At 43.4% G+C, this 15,532-nt stretch overlaps 1 protein-coding gene across 11 annotated transcripts in view; it reads right to left on the bottom strand.

Moving 5' to 3' along the window:
* The window catches only part of NPAS3 (neuronal PAS domain protein 3), a 795,184-nt gene extending 779,901 nt beyond the window's left edge, over positions 1-15,283 (bottom strand). For 5 of the 11 annotated variants that reach the window (XM_056850745.1, XM_056850750.1, XM_056850744.1 and 2 more), the window contains exon 1: positions 15,123-15,283. In XM_056850745.1, coding sequence (XP_056706723.1) covers positions 15,123-15,280 — 158 coding nt within the window. In that variant the 5' untranslated portion in view covers positions 15,281-15,283. Of the gene's footprint in view, positions 1-11,044; positions 11,116-15,122 lie in introns of those variants that run through there. The other 6 variants (XM_056850746.1, XM_056850753.1, XM_056850751.1 and 3 more) reach the window with 4 other exon arrangements.
* Positions 15,284-15,532: the final 249 nt, after the last annotated feature.

Raw genomic sequence — 15,532 nt, forward strand, 5'->3', positions numbered from 1 at the left:
CTACTGGATATTCACACACTATAATCCATAAATGTTTGGTCAAAAACTGGCTTAATCCAATCATTTTGCTAAACCAGCATAAAAGAACAGTAGATGTTGAATGGGAAAATTCAGCCTTACGTTACAAAAGAAGGTGGTTAAATTTACAGGAAACCCATCCACTGATAATAATTTTAATAACTGTTGTAACTCCCATCTGTAAAAAAACCCAAAAAATTCAGATGAAAATTATAATTTATATTATTTGGGTGAGTGTACGGAAAGTTAAAACTAATTGTACAGGGTTAAAAAACATGGCTATTCACACAAATGTCTGAGATTCTTATGAACAGGCTGTTTAAATGAAGAGCACTTTAATCAGTAGAGGAATCCTCACATTTCTAATGTCTTGCTGTGCATTCTTCAGGTTAGAGTAGCAGCTGGTAGAGGTCATATATCTTTTGTGAGCATCCCAAAAAGGCTCACTGCCAGACTGTTAAATTATGAATAAGCAATGAACAAAAGAATGCAGATACAGTAGTGACAAGATAATCCAAGCAAATTTATCTATGACAAATTTCACAGGATTAACAAATTACATTTACACAGAATAAAAACCTGCAAAAAATGATGAGCCTACTTTTCCATAACAGAATTAACCCCCCCCAAAAAAATTACCATTCATTGTACGTATTTAAATTTAACTTTACCTGAAAATAAGATATGTGCCACCAAAAGTATTCACTAAATTCAAATGTGAGGAGGTAGAGTTCTCCTTAAATATAGATGGGTGTACATTTATTAACATAAAAAATATATTTTTTTCTCAAGCAATTAATCGCAATAGTGCATGCACTCATTTGTGCTTATTTCGTATACTGTTGCACAACACTAAAATGATTCTGAGTTTTCCTCATAACTGATACCAGGTAAAAGTACTAACCGTCAGTCATTGTATGGCAAAACTGAAAACCATTTATTTAATTTATTTTGCAAAATATATACCCCCCCCCTTTTGTGCCCACATAAGGGGCAACAAGGTGGCTAACAAATTAAAAACATGTGTAATAAAGCCACATCTTAAAAACCATTACCACCAACAAAAACACATTATTAAAACAATTAAAACCACAGAGAAATACATACAAATACATAGAAACAACTAAAATATTGGGCAGGAAGAAAGGATCCCCAAAACAAAAAAAGTTTTCACCCACTGGTGCAAGATGGCAACAGAAGGGGGCAGGCAAATCTCCCTGGGGAGAGAGTTCCAGAGTTTTGGTGCCATTACTAAGAAGGCCCTCTCCCAGGTTGCTACCCCCCTAATCTCACAAGGTGGGGGCACCCCAAGCAGGGCCTTGGCAATAGTTAGGTAGATTCATAAGGGAGTAGGAGGTCCTTCAGGTATGTTATTCCCAAACTATATAGGGCTTTAAAGGTCAACACCAGCAGCTTGAATTGTGCTCAGAAACAGGTTGGGAGTCAGTGTTGGTGAGCCAAGACTGGACTGATATGGTTCTTATTTATTTAAAATATTTTTACCCACCTTTCTACCTTGTGGAACTCAAGGTGGCTTATAAAGTGTTCCAATCAACAACCTGCCCGCAGCATCCTATACCACCTGAAGTTTGTGATCACTTTTCAAGGGCAGCTCCATGTACAGTAATTTAATGTAGATGCCACCATGTATTTTAGTGCAAGGAAAATTACCATAACAAAAACCCATAAATGAAACTCTAGCAACCTTATCCAGAATTTTTTTTTAAGTTTGGAAACCTATGGAGATTCTCAGCAGAACATTAGTAGAAGACAAAATAGAAAGTAACTTTACAACAACTATGAGCAAATCATTTTTCAGAAATAACATCAGCTATACCTTAACTAGGAGCCCGTGGCACAGAGTGGTAAGCTGCAATACTGCAGTCCAAACTCTGCTCACGACCTGAGTTCGATCCCAACGGAAGTTGGTTTCAAGTAGCCGGCTCAAGGTTGACTCAGCCTTCCATCCTTCCGAGGTCGGTCAAATGAGTACCCAGCTTGCTGGGGGTAAAGGGAAGATGACTGGGGAAGGCACTGGCAAACCACCCATAAACAAAGTCTGCCTAGAAGACGTCGGGATGTGACGTCACCCCATGGGTCAGTAATGACCCGGTGCTTGCACAGGGGGCCTTTACCTTTATACCTTAACTGAAACCTTGACCTTGAGAAATAATACACAAAGTTTATTTTGTTGCAAACTGAAGGTAGAATGCAAGAAACAGTATTTGAAAGGCAGGTGTACTAAAAAATATGTTCATCATAATCCAATTTTGATAATTTTCAGTGTACATGTGATCCACAATGTGAATAAACATTCCAAGGAAGTAATAACAGTACATATAGGCAACATCCATATTTGGGTAACATTCAAATTTCATCCAGATTCCAACCTGATCTAGCCAACAATATATACCTTCTTATCTTGATCCAACAGGAGAAGTATAAACTTGGGTTTTAAGTAGAAAGAGAGAATCTAGACCCTAATTATTTTGGCCATGATTTCTGATAAGTTAGGTAAGCCCATTGAAATAAATGGTATCATACTAGACTGCAGCAATTGCATGAAGGTAATTTCACTGGTATCAATGGGACATAATTTTACATTGTGTAGGTGTGCACTACAATGGAACAGTGCATTAATAAATCCCTAGGCTGACTGTGGCTCAATGGCAGAGCATCTGCTTGGCATGCAGAAGGTCCCAGGTTCAATCCCCGGCATCTCCAGTTAAAGGGACTAGGCAAGCAGGTTATGTCAATTGTCAAAGGCCTCTACCTGAGACCCTGGAGAGCTGCTGCCAGTCTCAGTAGACAATACTGACTTGATGGAACAAGGGTCTGATTCAGTATAAGGCAGCTTCATGTGTTCAGACCATCTTTATATATACACACACAAAAATAAGCCAGGCCCCATCATCAACACGAGAATGCAATATATGTTGGTTCAATCCACAGAACTGTCACCCTGATTTTGACAGAGAACTGCCATACGGATTCAGCACAACCTTATGATGCACTAATGTCAGGTGGTGGCAGGATTGGGTAAACATCTGTTTAGGTTGGTAATGTGTGAATGCCCAAGCGATGTGTAAGTGCCAAGGGAAAACAAGAGTTAAATAAGCCAGCTTTGTTAGGACATTATTTTCAGCATTTAAATTGCATTGAATTCAATGGAACTTCGGCATGTTTGACTTTCTCTTGATTGTTCTCAGTTCATAATATACTATGTACAATACAAAGCACATTCAAAGCATTCCCTTACAGTAAATAAGAAAATCACCAGACAACGTTTCATACAAAACTTGAACTCTGAACTACCATGAAGTGCAGACCTAGATGGGGGTAGAAGGGTCATAACACACCCACCATTCCTCCATCCCCCTACTCCCCTCGCTCAACGCCTCCCCTTCTCCCCCCTGCGCCTCCAAAAAAGACCAATACTATTAATAACGATAACAATAAAAGCAGAAATGTAGACGGGTTTTGACGGGCATGGATGCGAAACGAATTGCATAACTTTTCCCTCCCTGCCCCTTCTTTTTTTTTTCCTTTCCTGTACCCCTTTTTTAAAAAGGAATAAAATTATTCAAAAAAAAAAACTGAACTATGTGGTACTTCCAACTGCAACATAAAACTGTTGGCATTACATTACCTTGCAACCAAGAACAGTATATATTAACAGGAATAAAGCACTAGTTAAAAACATGCAATGACTATTTTTCTTTTAAGCATCTTTAAAACACATTTGTACATTCAGTTTAGTCTTTTTTTAACAACACACTTTTAGTAAGCATACAGCTCCACCAAATATCAGTCGTTTACACAGTCAGTACACTACAGTTTTTTTACAAAACACTAACAAAATAAAAGATGTTAATTTTAAAGAGAACATTCAGTTAATTAGGATACTTTAATGTAGTTCTTAGATCTTCAAGCACTAGCTTTTGCATAAATTTACTTATGAAGTCAAAATTCAGGGGACAAGCCATAGTAATCTAATTGTACTCAAGAACCATACACTTTATTAAAAAAATTTAAATGATGAATGAAAACCAGTGAATGAAAAGGCATTAACATTTTTTCACTGTCTTTTCATACAATTTATCTTTATTACTTACAAATAAAGTGAGAATGTATTAACAAAGTTTTAAAATCTCTTTCTGAAGTATTGGTTTTTATAGAACTGAAGCGTAACAACCAATTCTGTATCCAATGATACTCTTGACAAATAGGATCAGCCACTTGGTGCCATTATGAAGGTTAAGAGATAAACAACACACTCTACAAAAGTCCGTTTTTTATCCCACAGCCAATATTGTAAAGATTCAGTCATTCAGCCCTTTCCACTGACCTCCACCTTGACCTATAAAGACTATTACCTACAAGTGGTTGAGTATTTTGTTTCTCTGTACAATGCACCAAGTCTATTCTTTTCTTGGGAAAGAAGACTTTTATTCCAAAATTTAGCAAATTATACAATTGTGCCCAAGTGGCATGCAATCTAAAAAGGATAATTCTACAACAAACTGCATCATTTAAACTGGTTCTTAAGTGAACTTTAATTCAAGTAAACTTAAAAAACTCATTTTGCATGCATAATATGGGTGGAAAACAAAGCAATTAAAAAAACTACTTTATAACAACATAGAATGACTTTCATTGCATCGTTGCTACCCAATATTTACTAATCAATAGCAGCAACCTGAGCACCAATACATCTAAACTTCTAAATTTACACAAAAATATATCTCTATAAAGTCCACAATTCAATGAAGTTGGCAGAGTCTTCTGTTAAAAGGCCTATCTTACTATGTGCAGTGTATTTAGTTGCTAATGGTGAGTCAGGTATCTTTTCCCCAGCTACTGCTACTGATCTTGGAACAGGTTTTTACAGACTGTGTTGGACAGCACTGTACTCACCATGAATCCCTAGAACTTTGTTGTTCTCCTGGATTTGGCCTTGCTGCTGGATGTTCAGATGGCAATTACAACCAGGAGTATCTTTTGTCCCCTTAACTGTCAACTGTGACCTTCCCTAGAGAAGCCTGACTTGGCTACAGAAACCAAACAGGATTAAACCCCTGTAGGGGTCTTTTAAATAAATGACCAATTTATATTTATTTCGGGGTTTCCTTTCAGAGAGTAAGTATATAGATACTGTGCCTGAAGTAAGCAAGAGCTTTGAACTCAGCCTGGCAGAAGAAGGAAGATATGGCAAAATATACACTAAAATGAATATGTTAAGAGGGTCATTCTAATTAGACGCATACACAATTAAATCTTGCTTTTCTTTAATGACAATAGGACTTGAATTTATATTCCCTGCAAAAGCACATCTATTTTTTCAATATAAAAGATAGTATTCCCAGTATATCTTTAATGTAATATCATTCAATATAATACACAACTATGCCATAAATTATTAACAAATACTTCTACTGAAAGGCCTGTAAAAATAAATGGCCACAGGAGTACTATTTGTTTCACAGGCACTTTGTAGATGGTGAAACTACTGGTCATGCTGGCTACCATATTATAACATCTGACACAGAAGTAACTATCATATAATTTCTCTGAGGCATATCCTACGAGTTCCACAGACATCATTCAGTCAAGTATTTCACTCTGATAGAACAATCGCATTAAAAGAATTGAAGAACAGTTGGTTTTTATATGCCGACTTTCCTCTACCACTTAAGGAAGAATCAAACCGGCTTACAATCACCTTCCCTTCCCCTCCCCACAACAGACACCCTGTGAGGTAGGCGGAGCTGAGAGAGTATGACTAGCCCAAGAAACATCACTGAATGCAGAAACATCGCTTTTAAAATACCAGTTTAACAGAACCATCCAAAGTAGGTCTACTCAGAATCCTGCTGAGGTCTAGTCAATGGGCCTTACTCCCTATGAATATTTTCTTAGGATTGCACTGTAAATTCCGCAACCACCATAAAATAATCAAGTGTGTGTATGTGTATACACACACACACACACACATACAGCTTACAACTAAAAACTATAATTCTAAGGCTGATGTTCTCTCTGAAGTTACATAGAAATGAGCTTTAACCAAATTAATGAGATTAGTTCAAGGTGAATGTGTTCAGAATTGGATCCATGAGAAGGCAACTTATGCCCTAATATATGGACTAACGTACTTTGGAATAACACTTTATTTCATCTTATACATGTAACATGTTGTACTAGAAAATCATGACACTAAAAAACTTTTAATTTGCCACACAAAGGCCCCATTATAACAACATGATGCTGTTAAACAACATTAGTGTCTGATAGGCAAACCTCCAAATAATAATTAATATATGTTAAATATTTGACTTTTTTCAATTCCTACTCATATATATAAATGTCAAACACCAATGTCAATACTACACTTATCCCCATACAGAATATTACCAAAGTTACGTCAAATTCAATATGATTTAATACAATTCAGATATTAAGGAATACTTACTTTCCTTTATAAAAACCATGTTCTAAAAAAGTGTTTGTAACAGAAGCTCTCTAAAAAAAAATAGTTTCTGCTTTTAAAGAAAGAAATCTCCAATATTGTTCAGTCTGAAATTCAGACATAATTGAATAAATATAAGAATGTCCAAACAATACCAACACTTAGGGTGGCCATAACTGCTTTACAGTTTAATACTGAAGCTGAACATCCAGTTCTTCAGTGGTAATGTTATAGCAGTACTGCAGTGAGTTAAAAAGGTAAACCAAACCAGCTTGAATATATCACCCAAGATCCTAAGAGCTGGATCTAGCAAACAGTTTACTCACAAGGAATTGCTACTCACTGTACGTGAGAAGCTAACTGCAACGGTAACTAACCGCAGGTTTAGGACATATTGCACCAGTATTAATTTTTTAGAAATCTGTTTATCAAACGTGTGTTTGTATGTTTTGAGTATCAGAACTTTGGGTTGTGAAGATCTTGTATCCTAGAAGCTCATTAGCTAGCTGCTGAACACACTATAAGTTGATCAATGCCCTCATATGGACCCTAAATAATGTATGATTCCAGTAAGAAAAATGCAGCAAATCAAATATGGTGGGTGAATGTTTCAAATTGTGAACATCAGTGTGACTGCTAATCCATAAATCAGGAATCATAGATATTGTGGTAATGTGGGAGGCTCTATTTAATAAAGGTCATTATAACTCCTAGCTCTAGAGCTATAAGATCTAATATCCTCTCTGGTACCTCTATGATATGCCCATGCATTACAGTTCTTGTTGACAGTCTGTTGCCTTGGAAATATTTCATTATTTCAGTTTTTTCCATTTGTAGACCCTTGGCCTTGTGATATGAAGGCCACCCTATTTCATATTTTCGATTATCATTTAAGCAATCTGCTGGAGCTATTTATATAAAAGCAAGTGTTAGACAATGCATATCATCATTTATCACTGCTGTGTTTAAGCATATACTCTAGAAAGAAATACCAAAAATATAAGGGTTGTTCCCTTTACAGCAGTAACACAGTTTTACAAATCACTGCCAGCATATTACATGCATTATACATGCATATCTTTTTTATTTCTTTTGGGTATACAATTGGATAATCCTTGGCTGTTTTTGAACTGTGGACATCCCTGTAACAGTTTACAAGAAAGTGCAACAAGTTTAAATCTCGTCACTTTTTTCAAATAATTAACTAAAATAAAAAGGTGTTGTTTTTTTCATATCCACTGCCTACCAAACATCAAAGACTGTACACTAATTTTAAACCTCTTACTATTTAGAATATGCAAATATTTGTGAATGCCTTACTTTTGCAAAATGAATTCTACATTTTAATAAACAGTAGTGCAGTCCTAAGCAGTCCTAACTACACCTACTCACAAGCAAGTCTCACTGATTTCCATGGGACCTGTGTTTATATGAACACAGGATTCTAGCTACAATTCAGCATGCAGTGAACATACCAAAGACCTACTTGGTGTAGCGGGACAATCTGTATAACAGGTTGCCGGATTGCAGCAGCATATAATACTTACCAAGAAAGTAGTAAAATAAACTATGCCATTATGTAACAGCAGTTTTAGAAAAAGTAGACAATCTACAGCAAAAGTAGACAACCTCAGTGAAACACGACTTTATTTTAACAAAATATTATTATTATTTCATTATTTTACATAACCTTTAATTTAAGAAGCATTATGAGACAGAACATCTTATGCAGAATTCCTAACAATAATGCTTTGGCCATTTAATCTTAAAATCTGTGAAATATTGTAGGTTATGTCAACAAATAAGCCTTTAAGGCACGAAACAACTATCTGGACATTAGGCCAAGCTTACAGTTATTAGTGTTTCATGAATTTAGGCTACTTTCCCCCCTGAAATTACCACTCCTCCCACTCCCTACAGGATAAAACTACTCTGATCCAACCTTTAAGATGACAGCATCAGAGCTGAACAAGAATATGCTATTAAAGGGCATTAAATTAAATACAGTATATCCTCCTACAACTTCAATCAGAATTTCAGACCAAGTGTTATTTAGTACAGCTCTCAAGTGGAGCAAAATAACAAATCGCACACTTTGATTTAGCTTCTTCGAATGCCAAATGGAGACAGGTGATAAAGAAAGCACTCATGCACAGGCTATGAAGTTTCCCCTAGAAATTAATTCTATCTTCAAGATTCCTATCTCAGAAAAATTCCCAAAATGGCACACAAATATGCCTCTGCAGGAGAGATTACTAAAGCCGTCCCGGCAAATACACTTATTACTAATATAGTACCAAGCTCATAGAGAAGAAAGCAGAATTGTCTGTTGTAAGGGGGATGGGGTGGGGAGATGGAGCATATTGGTATTTATGTGTTGGCTTTTTTCCTTCTCAATACATAAACTCTATATGCAGGAAACCAGCAGGCTGCTAAAGACATTATTAGTAATATGCAAATGCTTTTACTGTCACTGGAAGGAAAATGTTGAATGTTCACAGCTAAAAAGGAGTAAAGGAATGTTAAATGTCTGATTTCTAGAAATTTCATCAAGATACAATGTACAAGGCCAACATGAACATATCTGAACACTGCTGAAGGCACAAAATGCAACAATTTATTCTATAAACAAAGCCCTTACGTAAGGGCATTATCAAAGGCAAGGATATTTGGATTTAAACCTATATATAAAATAAAACTAAACCGGCTCAAATTCAACACTTCTGTTCAACTGTTGTATAGAGTATGCCCACCAACACTCTGTCATAGAGAGCATACAAATTTACATTTAACCTCTTCTTAGACATAACTGATTACAGCATTAAAACAAACCGGCATTCTTCATATTTCCCTGGTGGATTCATCTACAATACTTGGCAGAATATTTTTTAAGACATTCAAAGGTAGTTTTCATTTTACATCTTAATTAGGAACCTTCCTCACTGCTTCAGCTACTCAGTTCACCAGAGCAAAAGAGGAAATTGATATATACTCATGTGTCTTACTTTGACCAGATGACCCTGAAATGAAGATTTCAGTAAGCATTATTAAATAATAACAGGTGGGCTTCTAAACTTTGCAATACAGAGCTTAGAGGAGGAGATACAGTGGGAGCTGTCACTCCACAACCATGCTACTCTGGACGCTCTTGCCTCTCTCAGTACCCATGGCAACCTCTTGGCCATTCCCAATTGTTCTCAATGTACTCCTCCTTGTGATCTTTGGCCCATGTCTCGCATCCGTTCCCCTCCCCTTTCTGCTTTGCAAGAACTGGTCTGTCATTTAAAAGCCTTGGGGTCCCAGCCACCCCAAGGCCTCGCTTCCTAAGAGCCGACCCTTCGCTTCAGTTGTGGGGAGGGCACTGGTTGCAATCACTCTTTTGTGGGGGGGGGGAGCGTTCTGCACATGCTCAGAGAAAACAGCTTCTCGGGCTAAACCCTGGCGAGTTCAACTTCACTCAGCATCTTCCAGAATCCCCTACGGGAGAGGGGCAGCCGATCTGCTTTCCCCTGCCTTTAAAAGCCTGCACATCTTTCACACCTGAAGCTGCCACTCATTCCCACTCCCATTGTTTCCAAGGGCTCTTCCAGATGTGCCCGTGACTCTCAGCGGCCAGGCAGACGAATCTCCGCCAGTCCTCTCCATCCATGCGCCCTTCTCTGAAGATGCACTTTACTTTTTTTTTTTACCCAGACGACAGCTGCAGTCATGGCATCAGAGCCCGACCGGGAACAATTTTAAAAAGTGTACGGGGACGGAGAAAAGGAACAGAAGGGCTGCAGAGGCTTAAGCCCCCCCCCCCCATTCACTGCCACCGTAAACTCTTCCCATAGTTACTGAAGCACCTCCATCGGGACACAAACAAGTTGAGGACTCAGCGCCACCCACCCACCCACCCTCGGCTGGTCCCACAAGGCGGGAGATGAGTGGGTGGGGGGAGAAGGTCCAACGCCGGGCCTGGCGCAATGGCCGCGGCGCTCCCACCGAACTTGCCCCGGCCGTTGCGACGAAGAGCCCTTCCGCCAGCCCCTCGCCGGGAGTTTCGGCCTAGCTGCACCGGCCCGCCCGGCCGGCCCTCCCAGCCGGCGACCCGGGGCCTGGCGCAAGCGCGCCGCCCCTCCCGCGCGCCCCCGCCCCCGCCGTCCAGACCAGCCCGCCGAAAAGTTGCCTCCCGGGAATCCCGCCGCCCCACACCCCCTGGGGCGCCCCCTCCCTCCCTCCCTCCCTCCCTCCCGGGCGGCCAGCCGAGCGCCGGCTCCCGCAGTGTGGGGAAGCGCGGACGGGCTGCTGCTGCTGCTGCGGAGAGGCTCGCTTGGCAAATGTTGTGTCTGTGGCGGCGGCGGCAGACAACACCCGCATGCAGCCGGAGGAACTCCCCAGCCCCAGCCGCGCGAGCAGCCGGAGAGGAGAGCCGCCGCCGCCGCCGCCTGCCTTTCCTCCTCCTCCTTCCCCCCCCCCGGGCATGGAAGCCCACCCGCCCGGAGCCGAGGCGGCCGGCGGCGGCCCCCGAGCCGGGCAGGCGCTGCTCGCGCCGCTTCGGTACAGAGAAAGTGTTACCGTTCTCGCCGGGAAGGATCCTGCTGAAAGCTCGGCTTGGTGGGCGCCATCTTCCCGGGCTCCCCCCCCCTCGCCCTTACTCCCCCCCTCCTGGTGTCGGTGTGCGGTGTTGTGTCTAGCGGCGGCGGCGGCCCTGCTGGGGCGGGCAGGCGGGGGGCCGGTGCGGAGGCCAGGGCATGGCGGGGCGGCGGTGCTGGCGCAGGTCGCGTCGCCTCTGCTCGCTCGCTAGCACTGCTGCGGCTGCTGCGGCTGCTGCTTCTGCTCGGGCCGCCGCCGTCCATGGGCCGAGGAGCGCCGAGAGGCCGGGCGCCGCCGCCGCCGCCGGAGGCATGCCGGGCGCCGCGACGAGAGGCTGGCCGCGGCCCAGGGAGGCAGGCGGGCAGCCCCGGCCATTGGCGGCGGCCCGGCAGGTGTGACCGCGCCGAGCCCGCGGGACCGGCTCAGGAGTCAGGCCAGGCCATGCGGGGCGGCGGGGGGGGGGGAGAGGGAGGGAGAAGTCCGGCCTCCCCGGCCTCGCCCGCTGCGAAAGTAGTTGTGGGCACTGCCCGGCTGCCTCCTTCCCCCGCGGCTCCGGCTGCCGCGCGCTGGCTCGCGCGCGCCAGGGACGGCCGGAGCCTCCGCTGCCGGCGCAACAACGCCACTCAGTTGCAGTTTCGCAGACTTTCCTGCTCTGTGGAGTAGGAGAGGCGGGGGGGGGGGGAGAGGCGGAGAGGAAGGCTGGAAGCCGCGGACGGACGGATGGACGGACGCACGCGCTCGCCAAACCCGGCCCCGAAAAGCGGCGTGCGTGTCCGCGGCAGAGCATCGTGCGCGGGTACCGCGGGATGGAAACCGACACGCGGGTGCGTTGGAGGGCATGCTGCGCAACGTCTGCACGGGGTGTATTCGCACGCTCGAGAGGGGGGGTGCAGAAAGCGGCTCGCATGCGGGCATCTCAGTCCTGGGCGCAACCTGTTCGTTGTGTATTCGCACGCTCGAGAGGGTGGTGTATAGAAAGCGGCTAGCATGCGGGCATCTTAGTCCTGTGCACAGCCTGTTCGGCATCTTAGTCATGTGTACGGCCTGTTCGTGTGGAAAAGCAGCAGATCCTCCGAGCTACACAAAGTGGCACCCGGGGCTGATTCTTGTCCCAGAGCCAACGACCGCATACAACAGCAGACCTGTGACTGACTGTGCACTAATAGGGGGTGCGTGTGCAGTTTCTCGGCACATACAGTTTCCATATCTCTGGGCAGAGCCATGCTTTACCAGAAAGTTCGCTTTGGTCCTGACACTGCCGACACACTTCTACAATGACAGCTTATAAACCGTTCGCCTAATATCTGGATTCAGGGGTGGGACTGAGAGGGGCATTTTTAACCCGCTGGGAAAATGGGATTGCAACCATTTTTCAGGATCAGGTGACTTTTCTTAAAGCACATCAATTATTAGTGATTTGTTGCAGTCCCTATCTTGCTCCCAGAGTAGGAAAGGTGAGGTTTCAATATGGCCAGCAGAATAAGCCCTTAAAAACTAAAGGTTTTCTAAGTGGGTTTTTTGGGGGGGCAAACAAAGGAATGCAACAGCTGCACGTGGGGGTAGGCAAGCAAATAAGCTGCACACGCAGTCTGCAAAGCGCCGGAAAGTTTGGCTGCAGGGCGCAGCCGGTGACCCAAAACAACATGATCTCTGGCACAGGAGGCAGCAAGTTTGACCTGCCTCACGTCCCTCCGGCTCTGAGGAGCAGATACAGGCAGCCTTGGTAGCCAGCAGAGCCCCGAGCTCTGCGACAGACTCTCTCCTGAGCACACTCTCTCTGTTCACAGCCTTCTGATTTATCTCCATCAATGTAAAGAATCCTCCTTTTACAATCAAACTAGAAATAAAGAAAGCATACATACCTTTTTTTGGGGGGTGGGGGAGATCAGGATTTCCTAATGGAAATTACATAGGGTTCTTTTAATTGGTTTGGGGGTTGCTAATCCTACAAGATTTCATAAACAGGATACTGTCCCCCCAAAAAACAATGAAGTTAACAGGTGTCATGTGGTTTTTTTACAGGGTGTTGGAGGCACTACCAATATCCTGAATCGGTTTTGCAGAATCACGACACATTATTTATAAAGATTAAGGAAAAAAGGTGTAGTGCTCACACTGGAATTACTTTTAAGGACTTTATTACGCCTTTCCAAAGTAAGGAAAGTGCAAAGATTTAAAACCGTAAAGGAAACAAGAATACTCTAATAATGTTAAGTATTCACAGCCCAAACCAAGGAATGTTTTCTTGGAAGCAGGTCCCATTGAATTCAGTGAGACTAAGTCCAAAGTAAGCATGCAAACCATTGCATCCCTTAGGATTGCATAAATGTATATGCATTGCTACCTTCTTCGATAGATCACCAATAAACTGATAATTAGCATTAAACTGAATTTTATCAAATAAGTACTATCCCTTTAATTTTTTCTCCTTCAAGAAGAAACAAGACAGTTAAAATGTAATACTAAAAAATCGAAACGTTGGTCTATTGACTCCTTCCCATGCAGCATAAACTCTCAAGGGATACCCTTCATTTATGTAACAAAACATTCTGTTGTTTCTGAAATTCTGTCCCTTGACATGTCCTTTCACAAATAAAACTATTTTGACTGCATCCTAGTAAAGCTTCACTATAATTTAAGAATTCTTCTATAAGTGAGAAAAACAATTCAGAAACCAACTGCCATGCCAACTTTTCCCTATCCTTTATATCTGTCACATACTGCACTTATTTTATAGAAAGGATTCCTGTGTTTGCTTGATGCAAAACAAGGCTGATCTTGAATTTCAAACATTCATTGGCTAGCAGACTGCTCTAACATTTTTTGAGATGACTTAAGGAATCTCAAGTGTTTGTTTTTTAAAAATTTTGCTTGGCAGAAAGTTAAAAGTCTCACCAGGAAAGTTCACAAAAAGAAAAAGCTATTTTGTTTTCAAAAAGTTGCCCCTTAACTGTGTAGTCAAAACTGACGGAAAGAGAGGTAGAAAGCAATCATAGTTTCAATCTGAATCACTTAAATATAAATATTGGCGGATCAAACAAGAGTTCTTGACCAGTGAAGTTTGAAATGTAAGTTTCAAGCACTGATTGTTTATTTATGTTTGCACAACCCATTAAGCTTTTCCACATCCAATATTTTATTTAATCGGATAATGGAAAACATTTAGAGCCACATGCAAAGCACAGAAAAGAATAAAATAAAATGTTGCTGGGTTCAGTGGAAAACTCTCTCTTGCATCCTACTTTTTGATCATTACATTTTTTTCTATTATCTTCTTCTAACAAAGAAAAGCAAATAAAAACTTCAGATATCTTAAACAAAGAAGTGTCTGTCATGCAGTTAAGCCTCACTTTAGCCTTAGCACCTGTCTGTGAATTAGTAGAAGGGGAATGGGGGGGATGAGAAGGTGAGAAAGAGCTTTAAACTGCATTGTGACTTACTGCCTAACCCAACTTGGTTAGGGGTTCCCCCCTCCTACAGAAGCTGTCTGTGAATCTTGAAATTTGCATTAGAATGCATTTCCGATGAATGCCCAACTGTGCTGAGCCCACTTAGAGCTTCCTGCTAGATTTCCCCCTACTAACAGGTGACATGGCTAATACCGTTGCAAGAAAAAGTGTGGAATTGCAAGGGTGAAACGCCAAGTGAAAACTCTATCTTGCTCAATTGAAAACAAATTATCAATCACCGTCGCGTGATCAATTATACCTCTCGGCTGCCCCGCTGTGGGGTTTGCACAAGGCATTGACATTGAGAGATCCCTACTTGAGAAAGGATAAGCAGGCGGGATCCTAAACTTTGCGGCGGCAGAAGCGGAGGAGGGGGGTCAAAATCAGCCTACCGGGAATTTCACTTTCTCCTTCGCCATTGTCATTTCCCAAGCTCAAGCAGCCGGGACATTTCTGGCCCCCCGCTTCCCAAAGGTCCGTTGGGCTCCGGATTTGCATTCCCAGAAGCATTCAAAAGCAGGGCAGGGGGGAGACGGACACAAAGCCAGGCAAGAAGAAAGTGAAGTCGCCTCACCCGCACCCCAAGCCCCCCTCTCGGGTGCCGCACTCACCGTTGTTGGTAGGAAGTGATGCCCTGGACGTTGGGCGGGTTCCCGTTGGCCGCGGCGCTGGCTCTCCCCATGGCCGGTCCGGCCGGCACCCCCCCGGCCGCCCCGCCGGCCGCGGCCGCCGTCACCTGCACGCTGAAATCCGGGAAGATGCGGATCATCCCCGCGGCTCAGCGCCCGGCCCGCGTCGGCGAAGAGGCACAGCAGCTCCTCTCCCTCCGGCGGCTGCGGCAGCAGAGGCAGGCGCGCTGCAAGCCCATTCGCGAGCGGCGGCGGCCACGGGGAGGGCAGGCGAAGCGCTTTGATCCGAGCTGCCGGGCTCAGATTGGGGAGGGGGGAGGGAGGGGAGGGAGGGAGGGGAGGGGCGGGGGTGTGTGTGTGTCTCCCCCCCTCCCCGCCGCCGATTTGCAAAC

Source organism: Euleptes europaea, chromosome 6 (assembly GCF_029931775.1).
Source record: "Euleptes europaea isolate rEulEur1 chromosome 6, rEulEur1.hap1, whole genome shotgun sequence".
NCBI classification, from domain to species: domain Eukaryota; kingdom Metazoa; phylum Chordata; class Lepidosauria; order Squamata; family Sphaerodactylidae; genus Euleptes; species Euleptes europaea.